We start from the raw sequence: 15,880 nt of genomic DNA, 5'->3' as shown, positions 1-15,880 counted from the left end.
TTCCACTCTGACTCTGAGAAATGGAAAATTTCTTGCCATATCAGTAAACAAAGGATGTCACAGTCACCATCGATTGCAGTGAGCTGGTGAGCGCTGAGGGAACTCACGAAGGAAAGAACACCTGCTACCTAGCGGCCATCAGACTGCAGCCACCCCCTTCGGTGAGCCCTGAGGAAACTCAGGATGTGAAAACACAGGATACTGGCCCCAGATACCTGAGGTGCAATCACAGGAATGATTTCAGTGCACCTAGACTATTTCATCTTCCCATACACAGAAAAGTATTAAATTCCTTAACTTAACATATCTGATTTTCTTTAATTAATACTTTTTTTTTTAAATTATTTTATTGGCTGTGTTGGGTCTTTTTTGCTGTGCGCAGGCTTTCTTTAGTTGCGGTGAGTGGGGGCTATTCGTTGTGGTGCACGGGCTCCTCATTGCCGTGGCTTCTCTTGTTGCAGAGCATGGGCTCTAGGCTTGTGGGCTTCAGTAGCTGTGGCATGCAGGCTCAGTAGTTGTGGCTCACAGGCTCTAAAGCACAGGCTCAGGAGTTGTGGCGCACAGGCTTAGTTGCTCCAAGGCATTTGGGATCTTCCTGGACCAGGAATTGAACCTGTGTCCCCTGCACTGGCAGGCGGATTCTTAACCACTGCGCCACCTAGAAAGCCAATTAATAGTAATCTTCTGATGGTCCAGACAACCTGCCCTTTGTTGTGAGACTTCTGTATAACACGGCTCCTCCCTCTCACGTCCTCAGAGTAGTTCTCTCAGGGTTACTTGAGATGCTGCCTCCCAGGATCGAAGTCCTAAAAATTCCTGACAAAACATAACTCTCAACTTTTAGGTTGTGAATACTTTTTAAGTTGACAACTCTGAGGAACAGCAAAAAAGAAAAAAGAACAGAGGCTGAGGGACCTGTGGGAAAGCATCAAATGTACCAACATACACATTGTAAGAATATCAGAAGAGCGAGAAAGTGTGCTTCTGATGTAAGGATAAGCATATAGAGCAACAGAAAAGAACTGAGTCCAGAAATAAACCCTTACATGTATGGTCAATTGATTTTCTTTCCACTAAAGTGCCAGGACCATTCAACAGGGAAACAATAATCATGTCAATAAATGGTGGTGGGACAAGGATGAATTTGGACCCTGACCTCACAACATACTCAAAAATTAACTCAAAAGGGATCACAGATCTAATATGAAGGCCAAAAACCTATCAAACTCCATGAAAAAAAAAAACTGAGACAGGCTGGGACCTGGGACCCTTTGCTGCAGTGCTGCAATGCTTGCACTTGGACACACCTCTCCCTGAACAACAAAATACAAAGAAACTATATGGGACTAAAACTAACTGCATGCATGCCCAGTTAGGGCAAATTCTGGAGAAAAGATACAAAGAGACCAAAAAACCCAATTGTGACTTTTGAAGAGTTCTGTACATGCCCTCTGCACACACCACCACCTAAGGAGTGGGCAAACCACCTAACCCACCCCTCCAGCCTGACCCCTGGACATACCCCTACCCTCACCCCATATAAGGAACAAGCTTGCCCCCCCATCAGCGAGCCAGCAAGCAAGTGAACCTGTTGTTTGTTCTCAATACCCCCTACTGCAGCAAGGGCCCCAATAAAGCCTTGATTGAATTTCTTATCTGGCCTCTGATCAATTTCTACTGATTAAGGAGGCCAAGAACCCTGGTCAGTAACAAAACCACTGGACAAAATCTTCATGACTTCATATTGGGCACAGCTCTTACATGAGAATAAAAACATGATCCAAAAAAGAAAAAAACTGATAAACTAGACTTTAAGATTTAAAATTTTTGCACTTAAAATGCCACCATTAAGAATTAAAAAGCCTGGGCTTCCTAGGTGGCGCAGTGGTTAAGAATCTGCCTGCTAATGCAGGGGACACGGGTTTGAGCCCTGCTCCAGGAAGATCCCACATGCCGCGGAGCAACTAAGCCCATGTGCCACAACTATTGAGCCTGCGCTTTAGAGCCCGTGAGCCATAGCTATTGAGCCCATGTGCTGCAACTCCTGAAGCCCACAAACCTAGAGCCCGTGCTCCGCAGCAAGAGAAGCCACGGCAATGGGAGCCCGTGCACCACAACGAAGAGTAGCCCCCACTCACTGCAACTAAAAGAAAGCCCGTGCACAGCAAAAAAGACCCAACACAGGAAATAAAATTAATTAATTTTAAAAAATGAAATAAAAAGCCAGAAACTAGGGGGGAAAATTTGCAAATCATATATCTTGATAGAGGACTAGTATCCTGAATAAAGAACTCTTACAACTCAAAATTCAATTACAAAATGAGCAAAAGATCTGAACAAACATTTCAGCAAAGATATACAAATGACTAACATGTACATAAAAAGATACTCAACAGCATTAGTCAGCAAATTAAATGCAGATTAAAACCACAGGGAGATACCACTGCTTACCAGTGAAATGGCTATAAAGGAAAAGACTGACAATGCTAAGTGTCAACAAGGTGAAACCTTGTTTCATCCTGATGAAATCTTGTTTCATCCTGAAACCCTCAATTACATTGCTTGTGGTAATAAAAAAGGTTACAGTCACTTTGGGGAAAAAATTGGCAGTTTCTTAAAAAGTTATACATAAACTTGTAATGAAACCCAGCAGGACCCTGTGAGGCCCTCCCAAGTACAAAAGCATTTCTGTGTTCCCCATTTCTTGTTTGTAGGAAAAAGGTTTTAGCCTCCTAGATCTTCCCCGGGTTCCAAAGGGCAGACTCAAATAGTTACTAATTAAGGGAGTGTGGGAATACAGAAAGAAACAACAGTTGAAGCATAGAGCCTGGGCAGGGGTGCCTCTGGAGGGGATGTGCATAACATCTTGATACATATCTCTGAGTTCTTCTACAATAACTAAGGCCCCCACCCAGGTGGGGGATGGTAACTTCCGGCTGAGCACAAGCATGTGGAGCCCAGACTGGCTGGAACCAGGCTGATGACTCAGTTCCTGAAGCAATACGGTTAGCTCACCACCAACCCAATCAGACACACACCCTGCTACTCCCCTCCTTCACCGTCCTCTTAAAATCTTTTCCCTAAAACCCATGGCAGAGCTGAGATCTTTGCTTAGCCCTACAATAAACTTTTCTCTGCTCGAAACTCGACCTTTCCGTTTGTGTGGCTCCACTGGGCACACGAACTTGGGTTCAACAATTTGATGCAACAATTTCACTGTTATATTTCCATAACCCTTGAGTAGATTCCTATCTCCACACAATGAGTTACACACAAATGTCCACAGCATTTGTGGACATTTTTTATGATAGTCAAAAAGTAGAAACAACCCAAATGTCCATCAACAAGTGGATGGATAAACAAAATGCAGTATATCTATCTGATAAAATATTTCAGCAATAAAAACAAACCACTGATACACAATACAGTAAGAATGAACAGCAAAAACATTATGCTAAGTGAGGAGAGTCAGATGAAAAAACTGTAGAGACTGAAAGCTGATCAGTGGCTACCTAGGTCTGGGTAGGAATTGACTAAAAACAGGCAGGAAGGATCTTTTTGGAGGGAAAGATTCTAAATTGCAGATTGTGGTGATGGTTGCAAAATGTGAAGTTTATTAAAAAATCATTGAAATGTATGTTTACAATGGATAGATTTTATGCTTTGTAAATTACACCTCAATAAAGCTGTTTTAAACAATATAAAAAAAGTCATACAAAACAAAGAAAAACTGAGGAAATACTCTCCAGATTAAAGGAGATTAGGCACTTCCCTGGCGGTCCAGTGGTTGAGAATATGCCTTCCAACGCAGGGGACGTGGGTTCAATCCCTGGTCGGGGAACTAAGATCCCACATGCCACGGGGCAACTAAGCCTGTGAGCTCTAGAGCCTGTGCACTGCAACTATTGAGCCTGCGTGCCACAACTAGAGAGCCCAGGCACCACAACGAAAGGCCCACGTGCTGCAGTGAAAGATCCCATATGCTGCAACTAAGACCTGATGTAGCCAAATAAATATTTTTTTAAAATTGAAAAATTAAAAAAATAAAGGAAATTAGAGATGACAACTAAAGGCAGTACTTAATCCTGGACTGGATGGCAGGGAGGGGGGATAACTATAAAGGCCTTTATTAGGATTGCTACCAAGCCCAAGCTCACTCTGCTCGCCACAGGACAAGCCAATAAACTGGAGACAAGGTGTTGAGGCAAGGAATACGACTTCATTTGGAAAGCCAGCAGACCAAGAAGATGGCAGACTAATGTCTCAAAATAACCATCTTATGGTGTCTGGATGCCAGTTTCTTTTATGGAATCAGACAGGGAAATAAAAAGGCAGAATAGAGAGGGAGAGGCAGGGAGGAAGTAAAGTAAAAAGGGCCATCGGTCTTGCAAAGTATCTCCTGAAATGGCCAGCCTCAGGGAGAGGATGTGTTAATTTCTTCTTTCTGGCAGCCATTCACAGCTGGGTAGGTTCCCTGAGGCAGGCCATTATGTATGATTACAATAAAAAAAAAAAGCAACTAAAAGCAAAGGGTAAAGTAAAAAAAACAGATCCAACATGGAGTCAAAATTGGTTCTTCCCTGTTACAGGATCATTTGATGAAATATGAATAAGGGCCATGAATAAGAATAACACTGATGAATCAATATTAAGTTTCCCAATTACTGTACTGTTTATATAAGAATGTCCTTGCTCTTAGGAAACATACAATGAAGGATTTAAGAGATAAAGGAGGCACAATCTCCAATTTACTCTCAAATGTTTCAGAAAAATATAACAAGCAAATATTTACACACAGAGAGAAAATGATAGCACAAACAGGCAAAACGTAAACAACTGGTGAATGTGGGTAAAAGGCATATGGGAGTTCCTTTACTCCCCAGTGGGCCATCCCTAGAGCTCAAGTTTAAAGATCAAAAAGCAGGTTTAAGATCTACAAAGTGGCTTCTCAACTAGCACAAGTGCTCCCACAACTAGCAGAGTATCTACACAAAGTAAACACACATTTTTTCTGCCTGATCACAAAAGGCAGTGGCCAGGATTAAAAACCCTCATAAGCCTACAGGCCAGGGGATGACAAGAACAGCTGGCCTGATTAGAAACAATGTCTGCCTGTCTCTGTCCTTTCTTTCCTCCTCTCCCAGGAAATGCTGATCTGTCCCTTCTCTCAAGTTTCTATCTGCCAGTATCTCTCCCCCCCTCCAATCTCCCTTACTCTCACAATACACTTCCTCTTCAAATAACTCATTTAATTTTATTTTTGTGTTTCTTTTCATTTCTTTCTCTTTAATTTTAGTCTGTAAGAAAGCAGACATCTGATATGATGTTCACCAAATGTTTCTGAATGGTGGGATCTGGGGTGATGGTGGGATTTCTCTCTTCTTTGTACTACAGCTTGAACTTTGTATAATGATCTTGTAATGTCTTAACCAAAAAAAAAAAAAAAGCATTGCTTTTTTTAAAATTCGTAATTCTATAGATACATGTATACATATAACTTAATCACTTTGCTATATATCTGAAAGTAACATAACACTGACAATCAACTATACGCCTATATAAAAATAAAAAGTTAAAAAAATAAAATTCCTAATTCTAGCAAGTCAGTTCATTTCAATGTTTTATATTCCCTGCTCCTTGCTTCCTTGCTTCTTTTTCCCCCTCCTTGCTTTTGAAAAAATAAAATACTTAAATGACTTTCCCTTCTGAATAATCTTTAATTTTGTTTTACCCTATGAGTACAAATGGCCTCTATGAGAGAAAAAGAAAGAAAACCCTCCCACCTTACGGCTCTTGTGTTTTGTGAGGTTTTTTTTTTTTTTTTTTGGCCGCACCAATTGCAAGATCTAAGTTCTCCCAAACAGGGATTGAACCCAGGCCACAGCAGAGTCCTAACCACGAGGCCACCAGGGAACTCCCAACTCTCTTTTCATCCCCGCTTCATGTCATCCCCAATGACACAGGAAGGAGCCACAGGACACAATGAGGAGAGATGGGGAAGCTCTGACCAGGACATAGCTTAGAGAACTCAGCCCTGTACTCTTTTATTCTCTATTAACAGTTGCTCACCAGAAAGATGTCTGCATAGCCAGCCAAAGACTCTACTCCCTCTTGGATCCGTGCTCCCCCAGAGTCATTCAGTCCAATCACCGGCGCCCCCACTGTCATGGCTTGGTCCATGATCTGAGACAGCAGAGAAATCTTTTGTGAGATAACTGATCTTGCTGTGAAAAACAGCATTTACAAAGCACCGTGGTAGTTTTCTGGAAAACGTTCTGAGCGTACTTTTCAAAACAGAAGTGCATAACACTAGCTCCATTCCCCATGATGACTGGGTACCTCATGGAAGACAGAAAATCGGGTATTTAAAGCGCTGATTAAAGCCCCCCAAGTAGCTAGGAGCCAAAGCATTTCCCACTAGCAGGGGCTAAGACGGTTCATGGCAACTACTTCTAGAGCCTCAGGCCCAGGTTGTAATATTTTTCCAGCAGCCACATTTATTCAAAAACTCTCCAAATATGATCTACACTCTTATTCACCTCTAGAGCATCTCACCTCTAGCAGCATTTTTTAAATACCATCATGTAATCCTTGCACTGCTTTTTTAGTACCGGGACTCTCCACCTAGACAATGCGTTCTTTACTTAGGGTCCTCAGAACCCTAAAGGGCCTATGAGCAGATTTCAAGGAGTCCACAAACTTGGATGGGAAGAATTTACATCTTTATTAACCACAGCAGTATTAGAAATACCTGTGACTTTGTCATTAATAGAAGCCACAGATTTTTGTCTGTGCAAATATCTTTTTTTTCTTTTTTTGGCTGTGTTGCACGGCATGTGGGATCTTAGTTTCCCAACCACGGATCGAACCCGTGCCCCCTGCAGTGGAAGCATGGAGTCTTAACCTCTGGATCACCAGGAAAGTCCCACTGCAGATATCTTGAATTATCGTTTTCAACTCATGCCTATTTTGAAATTATAGCAGTTTATCCACTGCTAAACCTTGTTATTTAACAAATTAATAAGGAAGCATATATATTACAAATGTGATTTTTTAATATTTTCAGTTCCTTGTAATCCTACACTTTATTTTATGCATGTATAAAAATGCAGTTCCAGGGACTTCCCTGGTGGTCCAGTGGTTAAGACTTTGCCTTCCAATGCAACAGGTGCAGGTTCTACCCTTGGTCAGGGAGCTAAGATCGCACATGCCTCACAGTCCAAAAACCAAAACAAAGGAGTAAAACAGAAGCAATATTGTAACAAGTTCAATAGAGACTTTAAATTGTTTTAAAAATTAAAAATAAAATAAATAAAAAACGGGGGTCCAGACTTCACCAGCCTGCCAAAGGGATCCATGTTACAAAAAATGTTAAGCACTCCTGCCCTGGACTGAAGGTCACTTCAGGTCAGCACCACATCCTGCACACCTCTGCCCCACCCCATGTGACTGATGAAAGTACCGAGTTTGTTTTCAATATTAAATACTCACTTTGCAGATCTTTTGGGCATGTGCTCCAGACAGGCTGCCTCCAAAAACTGTAAAATCCTAAAAACAAAACAAGTCAAAAAATAATATGGAACGACTAGCCAGAGATGAAGACCCAGTAGGAGGAAGAAATGGAAAATTCATAGATAAAAGTTTTTAAAGGATTTTCAGAAGTTTAAAAGATTAGGGGAAAAGTCTGAAATAAATTATTCCATAGAATGAATGGTGAATAAAACGTCTGAAAAGGAGTTCATGCAATGTGAAGAGCAGAAAAGACCTAGTCTTTGTGTACAAAAATGACTCATAGCTCTGAGGCAAGGAATACTTTTCATGCAGAATTAAAACCCAGAAAAATCAGATTCTATGGAGGTCAAACAGGCATTTCTATTACTAAGAAATATTTGCCGTTTTGACAAAGGAGGTAAAAGAAGTGAATCAGAGTCCTCACTGCTTCTTCTTGCTTCTGGATTTTCATTACCTTCTGATATAAAAAGCTTCTTGTAGGAAGGACCTCCTTCCTAAACCCCCCTCAAAAAGATAGTGGGGAATTCAAAATAGATTTATGAGGACGAAAAAGGAAGAGGAAACAACAGCAGGCGAGAGAGTGAACAGATGAGGGAACTGAAAGCACAAGAATATCTGACTTGGAACAAATGGAAGCCTTTACACTTGCAGAGGGAGTCACCACAGGAGGGGACAGCCCAGGAACCACAGAAAGTACTGTGGAAGACAGGAAGTCTGTGCTGGGACCAGTTAGACCCCACAGGGCCTCTTCTTCACCTGGAGGAGAGAAAGGAGGTTTACTGACTAAAGAAACTTAACCAGTAGGCTTCTGGAGCCACAAAAAGCAGCAAAGTTGAGGCTGAAAACAGGTGAGATTCCTAACTTGTACAGTGAATGATGAACCAGTGCTGGCCGCTCCTTCCCCTGGCTCCCCTGTCCCCAGAACACACCTACAGCCAATTATTGCGCAAAAGACTGTGGGTGCTTCTCTGGAAAACAGAAGCTCCCCCAAGGAAAAAAATGCCTGCAGATATTAACATTTAGGGGATCTCTACAAAAAAAACTGACCCATCACTCCTCCCCCTCAGTATCCTTCAGGGCCTATTTCACATGCCCCATTTTCCCTAAAGCTGTCCTGGATCCGGATGTGATCTTCCCTTGTCCTGAGCCCACGGCACTTGCCCAGAACCTCTTACTGGCAACTGGTAACTGTAGCCACTCCTGTTCTGCCCCATTCTATCCACAAAATGATTAGCTCCTTCAGGGCAATAACTGTCTCCCTCATCTCCACCTCCCCGTCACTCCCACCCAAACCCAGGGGCATAAGAGGTGCTCCAAAGTATCAATTCAATGAATTTCTGTATCTGCTTAGTAGTTAAGAGAACACTGTGCCCAGAAAGCACAATAACCTTCATTGTTCTATCTTACTAATGGTTCCTTTTGTACAATTTTTTGCCTAGCTCTCATAAATTACAAAAAAGAGAGATGATTCCTTCTAGTTAGGCATTTGGTAGACCCATATATAACACAATTTTAAAATATTTCAAAAGTAATGCTATTAGCAAATGAGTATTGTCTAAATAACTTTTAAAATAATCAAGTACTGTATAATTATTTTACTATCGAACCCAGAAAACATTCTAGGTTCCTAAACAAGCTCTATACTCTTAAGATCTGTAAAAGAAACTAAATATTTAGAATTGTATACATATTTCCATCTCTTAGTGGAGAAAAAAAAAATCAAACAAAAAATAGTATACAACATGTTCTTTGTGTTAGTTTTCTATTGCTGCTGTAACGAGTTACCACAAATTCAGCGGCTTGAGACAACACACATTCATTACCTCACAGTTCTGTACTTTAGAAGTCCCACATGGCTCTCAGTGGGCTAAAATCAAGGTTATCAGGTTAGTTCCTTTCTGGAGGCTCCAGAGGAGAATGTGTCATCTTATCTTTTCCAGCTTCTAGCGACCACCTATTTGCATTCCTCACCTCAGGACCCCCGTCCTCTGTCTTCTAAACCAGCAACGGCAGGCCCAGTCCTTCTCACATAGCATTACTCGGAGCCTCCCTTCTGCCTCTCTTCCACTTTTAAGGACCCTTGTGATCACACTGGCCCCACCTGGATAAACCAAGCTATGCTAAGGTAACTGATTAGTAACATTAATTCCATCTGCCAGCTTAATTCCCCTTTGTCAGGTAAAATTATATATTCATGGGTTTCAGGGATTAGGATATCTTTGCAGGCCATTATTCTGCCTAATACATTCTCCTATAGTCTCCGTGTGAAGAAACTGTATCTGTCTTGATGCAGCCTAACAAAAACTGTTTGAACACTTTCATGGAAGCCCAAAACTCAAGGGCCTGTGGTTCTGAGAGTCAAATCCCCTTTGCCCAAGCTGCATCCATTGCACTCCCTCAGGTCCACACACTCTGCCCAGGACACAGCTGCCCTCCCAGCATGCACCCAACCTACCAAGAAGAATCACTCACTTGGATAAACTACTGGTTCCTGGGACTTCTTGCATTACTACTGCCCTGTGATCCTCCCCCAACCACACTAAGGATTCTTTCTCCCCAATTAAAAACATGTAGGATAATACTCTGGACAATGCACTAAACTACAGGCACCTCACCTGCCCCAACTACAGGCAAGTTTTCATTCCCCAGGACTGTTTTCTTCTCACATATTTTGCCCCTGGCTGTGCCCTCAAGGAAAGCTCAGCCAATCAGAGTATGAAATACCTGACTGAAGATATACACCAATCTTCCATTGATTCGGCCCCGTCCAGTGACCACACTGTCTCCAGGAAACTACCAGAAAAAAAGAAAAATAAAAGTTAAAAAATCCAAATACTTACCTTTATGAATTTCGCAGTTATGCTCCAATGGAAGACTTCTACTAAAAAAGAAAAAACCCCACCCCAAACTCCTTAAAATTCAACATGAATAAAGAACATGAAGGAATCCCCGCTTCCCCCCTCAGCACTGCAACAGCAAGCACTGAGCTACTGCTTCATCAACAGAGAGTAATACAGTCTTGGGCCTCACCCTCCTCCTAAAAGCAGAATCATCAGGAGACCCCCTAGGGCTGCCACTAACAAATGCTCACAGGAGGGGGAGGACATATAAACAAACATGGCAACTTCTACAGAGCCACACATCCCACCCCCAAACCTTAAAAAGGCAAGCCTATCATTTTGCCTGGAATTCTGACAGTCACTGTGTGGCCCATAATGGCTCAAATGGAGCCAGCTAGGTTATAAATTTTTCATCACAGACCTGAAGAAAATGGACCAAAAGTGAGTTCAAAGAACTCTGTGCACCATGGAGAACACCCAATTGAAGGAACAAGTGTCGGTGACTCTGACCTCCAAAACTCCAAGGCATAAACTTAAAGTACGTCGGAAGAGGAGACTGGTTAGCCTTTAGGGGGTCCCTGGTGCCTAGGCAGACCAGAACACAATCAAAAGACATTCTCAACTTTCCTTCTAAATTTGTCATTCTATACCTGCAAGAACTGGGAACCCACACCGGAGCCTTGGGAGCTGGGCCAGAGTCACCCTGCACAAGGTATGAGCAGTGCACCAACATTCCTTCATCTGTAGACAAAGGTGAGTGAGGAACCTGGAGGCCCCAGGAGTGCTTCTCAAGAGGCACTTCTGCAATTCCAGGCCCCACACTTGAAAATGTTTCAGTGTATCCTGAGTCACCGAAGGACTTCATTAGTCTAGTGAGTAGACCAGCAGGGCCGGAGCTGGTAAGTGAAATTTGGAGGCTTGCACCACCATCGTGAACAGATACCTTATTCTTATCAGCAGCCATTCCAAAATCTGCACATCTGTGTTCCACAAACATGTCACTCTCAACAAAACTGCCAGGGTCCAGCAAGAGACTGATCCGCTCTCTGGCCGTCAGCTTTCCCTAAAATGCAACAAAAATCATTCACTGATGTCATCATAGACAAAAGGCAGCAAGCAAAGAGTGCCCATGGGAGGGCCAGGAGGACTAGTTTTTGCCTTCACCCCCTGTGAAAGCCTCTATTCCATCAATCTGCCCAAGAGACAGGTGTTATCAGTAGAATTCAGCCAGTAAGGAAATCAGGGCAGACCAGCTGTTCCAGGAGCCACTAACTGTGGATGCAAATAAGGGAGTAGGAGGAAAAGGTGGAGAGAAGTGGAGGTAAGGAGAGCCTGACCCTGGAACAAGATAACTCGTTCCACAAACATTTAGTGGAGACCCAAGGAGCAGTAAAAAGAACAGAGAAGCAGGAGGTAGAAAACTAAAGCAAGCTTCACGAAGGGTCTGAGGCTACACCTCCAGGTTCACAAGCTTCTTCTAGGGAACCCCACAGAAGCTCACCTCACGAGGGTCCAGCCCCAAGGACACTTCCAGGATTACTTCCTGGTTCTTCTCCTGCCTCCTCCAGGGTCTTTCCCTATATGGGGGCCCTGCTGAGGGAACCTACCCCTGACAGTGACTCTGTGACACAGATACAATCCCACAGTAGAGAGTGGCTGAGTAGAAAAGAAGTGGGGCAGAGAGTACTAAAGAGCTCACGAGTTAAAAATGCTTCTTGGAGGGAGTGAGGTTGGAGACCTCAACCTATCAAGAGCCTCCACTTCTTGGGTTCCCAAGCCTTTAGACCAAGCTGAATAACCAGGCCCACAGTCTCCCCCACCTCTGTAAACAACAAACAAACAAAAAAACTCCTCTAACTAGCTGTATTTTTCCCTTAAGAAGCCTAGGCCAGTGAGGTGGTATTAAAACAAAAAGGCAATCCTCTATACTACTGTGTAAAATAAGTTTTCAATAAAGCAATTTGGCAATATATATAAGGGTTAAAAAATATTCACATCTTATGACCCAATAATTCCATTTCTGGGAATCTATCCTATGGAAGTAGTCCAAAAATTGTGTCAGACTGGGAGATTTAAAACAAGCCTAAGTCAGCCTTTGCAAAAGAAAAACAGTTTCAGTAAGATGCGCCTGGAAATGGGTGGGGAGAAATTGAGCCATGGGCCCCAACAGAAAGAGTGCAGGGAGCACTGAGAGGAATTTCCAGAGCATAATCTAAAGTTCTCTCACGAAACTTCCCCGGAGGTCCAGTGATTAAGAATCCGAGCTTCTACTGCAGGGGGCAGGGGTTCCATCCCTGGTCTGGGAACTAAGATCCCACATGCCCCAGGGTGGGGCCATAAAAATAATAATAAAGTTCCCGCACCCTGGACACAGCCACCCCAGAGACCCCAGGAGAGGGAGGAAAAGCACTCTGGGCACCACACGCTATCAACCAAATTTACATCTCACTTCCAAAGGGCAAAAAGGAAACGTCACCTTCAGGCCCTTGTCAAATGGGCATTTACAACATCTAAATCAACATTCAAATTAGACTTAATAAAGGACCGGTGCAAATCTCCTCACTAAAGACTCCACCTCCCCCACACTTGTAAATTTATGCCTGTGTCCTTCACCTCTAAGAATTTCACTTTTGCATCTTCCGGGTTGCTGATTTAACTCATCCAGCACATCAGTCCAGACTCACACATGCCCCAGACACACTTGAGCGAGTCCCAGGTCACCGATCTGAGTCTCCGTTTTTCCGGCTACTAAATGGCCCAAACAGCACCCCCGGCAGCTGCTCCCTCTAGCCAAACACCCAGAGTAACCTGAGCACCCCCAGGAAAAAACACCTTTCCTACCCAGAAAGCAGGTCGATGCACGCTGATGCCCTAAAGGGGGTTCAGCTGGCATTCGGGGGGCAGAGTTTCCACAAGTTCCCCGCACACACCACACACCCACCCCAGGTGAACGTAAGTTTGCCCGTGTAACTTCCCCTGCCAAATGCCTTGATTTTCCTGCTTCCATAGCAAGAACCTATCACCACTCTTTTATGGGGCATGAGAAAACCAAGTTTTTTTTTTTTTAATTAAGTGTTTATCATTGTTTCACTATTTTATTCCAGTAAGATTACGAAGGGAGAATTATTACCGTTTTCTGTTTAGAATAAATTGACTCCAAAGGAGTAAGTAACTTGTCCAAAAGTTCACAGCTGTAAACTAGCAAGCCGCTGGAGCCCAGCCATGCCCGTCTAAAATTCCAAAGGGGAAAGCAGACAGTGACCAGGCACGACGATGCTTGACTTGGTTTTACCGGCCCCAGCGAAAGGCAACAGGTTCACAAGGTGAACATCCTCGGCTCCGCCCCGCCCCTCGCGGCTTCGCGCGGATTGGCTGGGAGGCCCCATGCGCACGAGCCGCGCACGCTGTGATAGGTCGCGACCGCCGGGAGGGCGGGCTGGCCAGGGGCCCCTAAGGACTCACTCGCTTATGCTGCGCGTCGATGCGGCTCTGCCCTCCTCCTAGTAGAGCGGATTGACGCTTGTCCTCGATGCGCTTATTAACAGAGACAGGCTGGGTGCACACGCTGCGCACCGCGGCCCGGAAACTTCTCACTACAACGCTGAGCCTCAGTCCGGCCGCCGCCAGGCGCATTGCTGCCGCCGCCATTTTTGCTCTGTCAGCTCACCTGAGTGCGCATGTGCGTCAAATGTGCGCACCGCGGGATCTGCGCCTGCGCAGTGTCGGCGGGACATAGGGAGCCTGTGGGCTGGAAAGCCCGGCGCTTTTAGGAGAGAGGCAGGAGAGTTCGAGACCGGAGGCTGCGCTAGGACGTCACGCAGAGAAGATGTGTGGGACTGGTCAACCGATGTTGTGCCCGCCAGGCTGCACAGAAGAAGTTCCTAGCCCTTGCTTTTCTCTGGCTACCGAGACCCCTAGTTTCGTCCTCCCACATGCTCTAGAAAATGAATAGATAAGTTAACCAACCTTTATTAAACACTGTACCAAGTGTTGCTTTAAGTATTTACCTGTATTAGGTTACTATCCTGATTTCACAGGTGTAGCAAATGAAGCACAGAGAGGTAGGGTGATTTGATCCAGCGAAGACTAAATATGTGGTGGAACCAGGATTCAAACACAGGCGTATTATGTACCTCTTACTGAGCACCAGGCTTTAGCATCACCTGAAAGCGAGTTGCAAATGAAAACTTTAAAATTCTCAGACTCCATCCCAGACCTACTGAGTCAGAAATTCTGGGGGTGCTGCCAGCAATCTCAACAGATGGCCTCTAGGTGATTTTGATGTTTGCTCGAGTTTGAGAACCACTGCTCTAAGGATTTAGAACTGAACTCTTGGGAGCTTGTCCACCTGTTTCTCAGCTAACAGCTCTTAAAGGCAAAGAACACTGTGTATGTTTCACATTCTTAGCCACAGAAAACTGCTAAAGTTGATCATTAATCCCGCCAAGCTCCAGCTCACAGGGCCTTCATAAAGTCCAAACTCTGCCCTGAGACTTTAACATTAATAGAATTCAATTTAGCAAACATTTTTAAGCAGCTGCTATGTGCCAAGAACTAACCACCAGTACTTATTACTTTCCTGGAGTAGGAATTGTTTACCTAGATAGGCAGGGAAGCTGAGGGTCTAGGGCTTGAAGGTATTGGCTGGACAAAGCCCACCTGCATCTCTCTGACTCCATAGTAGATGCTCCTGGCCCCGTAATTGGATCCGGGCTTTAAGGACCTCCCCAGTCTGAAGAAGTAGACAAAGGACGGGCCTGGTAGCACAGAGGACAATTTGGCCAAGGCTGGGAGTGTCAAGGAGAGTTATCTCTGAGAAGGTAACCGCATGCCTGGAGTAATGGCCAGTTCAGATACACACAAATGGTTGTGTCCCCAGCTTTTGGGAGAATGGTGGTACCTGAGCCTGGAAAGCAATGATGCAGTTACAGTGTGAAGAATTTTGCCATATTCAGACATTGGGACTCCTTTGTCTTAAGGTGCTTTCCAGATCCCTCTCCTGTGGCACATTGCACAGCGTGTTAACATTGTTCAGCTCTCTTCCCAGCTAGATTCCCAAGCCAGAGGGCAGGGACTGTGGCAGCTTGCTCACCACTGTGGCCCCTGCACCTGGAACTAGGCACAACACACAGGAGGCCTTCAGAATGTATTTGTGGAATTGAGCTAGCAAATAGGCAATAGTGTGTTTTCTCCTATACCTATGCATCCTTCCAGGCTCTGCTCAAGTCTCATCTCCTCAAGGCAGTCTACCCCGATCCTCCCTCTACCTGGGTTAGGGAAACTATCAGTCCCTTAGGAAGCAGGAAAGTTTTTTTTTTCTTATTTAGCTTTGAATAACCAGGGTTTAGCAGAAAGCCCAGCGCAGGAGGGATCCATAAACAACTGTTAGCCCGAAGCCAAGAGCTCCCTCCAGGTAGTTCTCTTTCCCTCCCCTCCTTTCTCCTTCCAGTCTTCCTTGCTGTCCTAGTGCCCCACTCATGGGTACTCAATACAGAATCTTTAAGATCTATCATATTATTTCTCCTACT

At 44.2% G+C, this 15,880-nt stretch overlaps 1 protein-coding gene across 7 annotated transcripts in view; it reads right to left on the bottom strand.

The window, feature by feature from the left end:
* Positions 1-14,072, bottom strand: part of PCCB (propionyl-CoA carboxylase subunit beta) — a 111,172-nt gene extending 97,100 nt beyond the window's left edge. For 6 of the 7 annotated variants that reach the window (XM_057738190.1, XM_057738192.1, XM_057738193.1 and 3 more), the window contains exons 1-5: positions 13,815-14,007; positions 11,296-11,415; positions 10,237-10,305; positions 7,492-7,548; positions 6,070-6,183 (exon numbers count right to left, since the gene is read on the bottom strand). In XM_057738190.1, the coding sequence (XP_057594173.1) occupies positions 6,070-6,183; positions 7,492-7,548; positions 10,237-10,305; positions 11,296-11,415; positions 13,815-14,000 (546 nt within the window). In that variant the 5' untranslated portion in view covers positions 14,001-14,007. Of the gene's footprint in view, positions 1-6,069; positions 6,184-7,491; positions 7,549-10,236; positions 10,306-11,295; positions 11,416-13,814 lie in introns of all 7 variants that reach the window. The other variant, XM_057738194.1, reaches the window with a different exon arrangement.
* Between the last annotated feature and the right edge of the window lie 1,808 nt (positions 14,073-15,880).

The sequence above is a fragment of the Hippopotamus amphibius genome, chromosome 6, assembly GCF_030028045.1.
Source record: "Hippopotamus amphibius kiboko isolate mHipAmp2 chromosome 6, mHipAmp2.hap2, whole genome shotgun sequence".
NCBI lineage: Eukaryota > Metazoa > Chordata > Mammalia > Artiodactyla > Hippopotamidae > Hippopotamus > Hippopotamus amphibius.
Note: the sequence above shows the minus strand (reverse complement) of the source record. Positions and strands in the feature narration are given on the sequence as shown.